We start from the raw sequence: 4,205 nt of genomic DNA on the forward strand, positions 1-4,205 counted from the left end.
AATTCCTTTCTGGTCCCAGCGTGCTTCTGGTCTCGCGGGGTGGGAGCCGGGCCTGCACGACGGGCTGGGCGCTGTGGCCTGGGGGCCGGCTGCCTGTTGGTGCTCGTCGCAGCAAACCGGGAGCACGGGATTGGGGCTTTTGCTTCATGGACGTGGGGTTGGGACAGCAGGGGGCCTGGGCGCAGGTGCGAGTGCAGGTCCTCGCTGCTGGGCGCGGGCTCCGGGTTCCCAAGCGTGGCGCCTGCCCTCCTTCCCCTCACCCCCCCCCCCCCGGAGCCCTGCCATTTGGGACCCCAGGGTCCCGGTCTCCAGGGGGCTTACGGGGGGCACTGTGTTCTAGGTCTTCCCTGGGCTGGGCCCCTCCCCTGCCCTTGGCACATGGGGAGGCAGTGGGGGTGGCCCTGGAGACGCCCTCCTCACCTAGAAGGTGCCTCTGCCCTGGGAGACCCCCGGCAGCACGTGTGGGAAGCCCCAGGCCGAGCAGGGTGGGTGCTGGGGTCCCGGAGAGGGAGCACAGAGCCCTGGGCCCACAGTGAGGCCGTGTGGGGGCCAGGCGGGGGTCTGCGTCCTGGCCAGCGGCAGGTCGGGATGGGAGGAGGGCTCTCAGACTTGGTTCCGGCCTGCTGGTAGTCCGGGAGCTGGTAGTCGGCCCAGACCCGCAGAGCTAAGGGCATATGGGGTAGGTCTCCAGACAGGAGTGCGGATCAACCTGCTCTGGAAGCATCTGGAACAGCTGAAGTCATCCAGGCAGGGCCAGCCCATCCTGGGTGCGAGTGGCCCCAGCGAGCGGTCGGGGGTGGGGTGGCCACACTGTGGAACCGGGTCTGAGTGTCCTGTGTGGACGGCAGGAGCCGCTCCCTCCTCTCCAGGGGCCCCTCTCACCTGCAGCCCCCCTCCGCAGGTCCCTGGGCTTTGGAGAAGAGGGAACATGGAGGGGATGGGCGGCCCCTCCAGAGCTGGGCACCAGGAGGGGCCAGGAACTTTGGGGGCCAGTCGCTGCCCCCCCACCCCCCAGCAAACACCTTTTCAACGGCTAAACCTCCAGAGCCCCTGAGTCTGGGGAGTTCCTTCCCAAAACCAGTCCCTAGGCCCACGCCTTGGGCCACAGCCCGGTGACTGCCTACTGTCTGGGCAGGTTGGGTACTGTGGACACGGCGTGGGGGGAAGGTGGACCCCCACCTGCTGGAGTCACGGGACGGAGCCCACCCTCTGGGGACAAGTGGGGACAGAACCCCACCCTCGGGACAGAGAGGACTCCCACTCTGAGGATATGGGACAGACCCCGTCCTCTGGGGCATGGAGAGATCACCTGCCCTCTAGGGCCATGGGAATGCCACCACCTCTGGGGCATGAGCGGGTAGGACCACCAGCCTTTGAGAACATGGGGGACAGATCCCCACCCTCTGGGACACGGGAGGGAGGACCCCCTCCTCCTGGGGCTCCGCACGGACCCAGGAAGTGTCTCCACCCATTCACAAAGCCCGTTTGGCCGCAGCGCGCCCGGGCAGGTAGGAGCCAGAGCAGAGGCCGTGAGGAGACACCTGTTTATTGAGCAGCAGAGCCGGGGGCAGGGGCGGAGCGGTGCGGTCCGGTGGTGGTCCGCGGCTACATGGTGAGCTCCTGCGGGAAACGCAGAGAGAGAGGGCAGGCTGGGGAGGGGCGCAGCAGGGCTGGCAGCAGGGGGCCCAGGAGGGGCCAGCCACTCACCATGATGGCGTTGACGATGTCGCTCTGGTTGTCTCTCAGGGCCCGCACCGCCCGGGCCCGCGACACGTTGGCCTGCGCCATCACCAGCTCGATGTCCCGGAGCTCCAGCCCTGCCTCATCCACCTGCGGGGGGCAAGCAGGCAGGTTCTGGGGCCGCCCCGCCCCCAGGAAAAGCAGCTGAGGATCCCCAAGCCCCGTGTCCTTGCGCCTCACCTCCTCCTCCTCCTCCTCCTCCTCCTCCTCCTCGCACTCGGGCCTCACCAGCGGCCCGGGCGCGGACTCGGGGACCAGGGCGGAAGGCTCCGTGGGCACTTTGAACTTCTCGGCAGCAGCTCTGTGCACTTGCTGGGACAGGTCCTCGATCTGCAGGGGCACAGCGGTCAGCCCAGCCCGCACCCCGGGCCCCCGCCCCCGCCCGCGGCCTGCCAGACCTTGGCCTCGCCGAAGACCACGTAGGTGTCTGAGGCTGGGCTCTTGAAGACGTCGGGCTTGGCGATGACAAACAGGATGTTCTTGGACTTCTGGATGGTGATCCGGGTGACCCCCTGGATCTGCCGCAGGCCCAGCTTGGACATAGCCTGGGGGCACAGGGCGGGGGGCTCAGACCTGGGCATCGACCCCAGGGGTCCCAGGCTGGGGTGGGGGGGAGCAGGTGGGCCCAGGGGGAGAGAGCACACTGATGGGGGGAACGAGGGTTCTGCCGCCAACCCTGGGGGACCCTCTGTGGTCTCTGGGCAGAGCCTGTGGGAACACCAGCCCCCCGGGCGTTCAGTGGGTGCCAGACCCCAGCTGGGGGCACATTCTCGATGGACGCTCCGGCCCCAGCAGTTTCACGACCCGACGGCCACTGGGTGTGAAGGGTCCCCTTATGCAGCAGGCCCCGCCCTCGCGGAGTGGCCCCGGCGGGACCCCCACCCACCTTTCGGGCTTTCTTCTCACTACGACTCTGCTTGGCTTTGGCCACGGTCTCCTCGCTGCTGCCACCTGCCGGGGCCTGGGGAGGATGGGGTTTGAGCACCTGAGGGGAGGGTGGGGTGGAGCCCTCCCAGGGGTGCAGCCTCCCCCCTCCCGGGCCGGGCACCTGGGCCGGGCACTGTGCCGTCTGCGCTCCCGAGAGGTCCTGCTCCTCCAGCTCTGCAGACGACTCGCCGTGGCTGTCCGAGTGCTGGCCGGATCCCGGAGCCCTCGGCGGCGAGTCTGGGCATGGGGTAGGGGTGTGTGTGCGTTGAGGATGGCTTCCCACCCACCTGCCACCTCTGGTCCCCGGCTCAGGACAGTGCTCCAGCCCCGGCCCCTCTCACCTTCCTCCAGGCTGTCCTGGTCATCTTGCTGCTCGGCGGCCGGGAGCCCTCGAGGGCCAGGAGGCACTTGGCAGGGGGGCGAGATCCGCCAGGCCTGGTCTTTGGCATGGGTGTCCCCCGTGGGGGCCGTCTTGGGGCTGAGGATCGGGGAGTGGGGTGGGAGGCTGACCCGATGCCCGGCCCCAGGAGGTTTCGTGGTTCCTGAGAAGGCAGCCACCACCCGCTGGGCTCCTGCCCGTGGCGGCTGGAGGCCCAGAGGGCCCGGGGACTCCTTGCCCTCATCTGAGTCTTCCCTGGGGCCCTGGCAAGGGCAGGGGGCGAGGGGTGCCATGGGGCATGGGGCTGCCTCTGTGGGGACCCCAGAAGCAGAGGGCTCTGGGACGAGGAGCCTGTCTTGGGGCACACTGGGCAGGCCCCTGGCAGGGCTTTTGGGGGCTTGTGCTGGGGACGAGCTGGGGCTTCCAGGTGCTACTTGTGCCCACTCTCCACTGCCTGGGCCCAGCACGGGCTCTGGCTGCCGAGACGGTGCTGGAGAGGTGGGGGCAGGCTCTTTGGGGCAGCCCCTGCCAGGCCTGGGCACGAACCTCGGTGGAGACTCGGAGCAGGAGCCCAGCCCAGCTTCTGAGGCCACAGCAACGGGGGACCTGGGCTCAGGGTTGGCTCTTCCCTCCTCCACTGGGCTCTGGGGCCATGTGTGGCCAAACTCGGGGCGAGCAGCAGGATGTACCTCTGGGCCACTGTCCCCAGGAGCCTTCCTAGCACCCTGGGGTGCTGACTCGAGGCCTCCAGCCCCTTGATTCTCACCCCCTGGGGCCTCCTTCAGGGGCAAGTGGGGCTCGGCTCCATCACCAGCATGCACACAGGCACTGGGACCGGTTCCCTGCTCAGGTGCCAACAGGCCCTCAGCTACTTCCTCTCCAATGGAGGCAGGCTTGGGTGGGTCTGTGGCCTCCATGGCAGGCCTAGGGGGGCCTGTGGCAGGCTCTGGGCATTCTGGAGCTTTTGTGGCAGGCTTGGGGCATTTCGGGGCCTCCGTGGCAGGCTCTGGGCATTCCGGGGCCTTTGTGGCAGGCTCAGAATGTTCTGGGGCCCCCGTGGCAGGCTCTGGGCATTCTGCGACCCCCGTGGCAGGCTCTGGGCATTCTGGGGCCCCCGTGGCAGGCTCTGGGCATTCCGGAGCCTCCGTGGCAGGCTCTG

The 4,205-nt window shown here is 68.8% G+C and overlaps 1 protein-coding gene across 1 annotated transcript in view; it reads right to left on the reverse strand.

The window, feature by feature from the left end:
- Nucleotides 1-1,574: 1,574 nt before the first annotated feature.
- NACAD (NAC alpha domain containing) overlaps nt 1,575-4,205 on the reverse strand; it is a 7,354-nt gene continuing 4,723 nt past the window's right edge. The window contains exons 3-9 of the mRNA XM_044920204.1: nt 3,009-4,202; nt 2,789-2,904; nt 2,627-2,701; nt 2,139-2,285; nt 1,921-2,070; nt 1,708-1,830; nt 1,575-1,620 (exon numbers count right to left, since the gene is read on the reverse strand). Coding sequence (XP_044776139.1) covers nt 1,606-1,620; nt 1,708-1,830; nt 1,921-2,070; nt 2,139-2,285; nt 2,627-2,701; nt 2,789-2,904; nt 3,009-4,202 — 1,820 coding nt within the window. The 3' untranslated portion in view covers nt 1,575-1,605. The remainder of the gene's footprint in view (nt 1,621-1,707; nt 1,831-1,920; nt 2,071-2,138; nt 2,286-2,626; nt 2,702-2,788; nt 2,905-3,008; nt 4,203-4,205) is intronic.

The sequence above is a fragment of the Neomonachus schauinslandi genome, chromosome 12, assembly GCF_002201575.2.
Source record: "Neomonachus schauinslandi chromosome 12, ASM220157v2, whole genome shotgun sequence".
Classification (NCBI taxonomy): domain Eukaryota; kingdom Metazoa; phylum Chordata; class Mammalia; order Carnivora; family Phocidae; genus Neomonachus; species Neomonachus schauinslandi.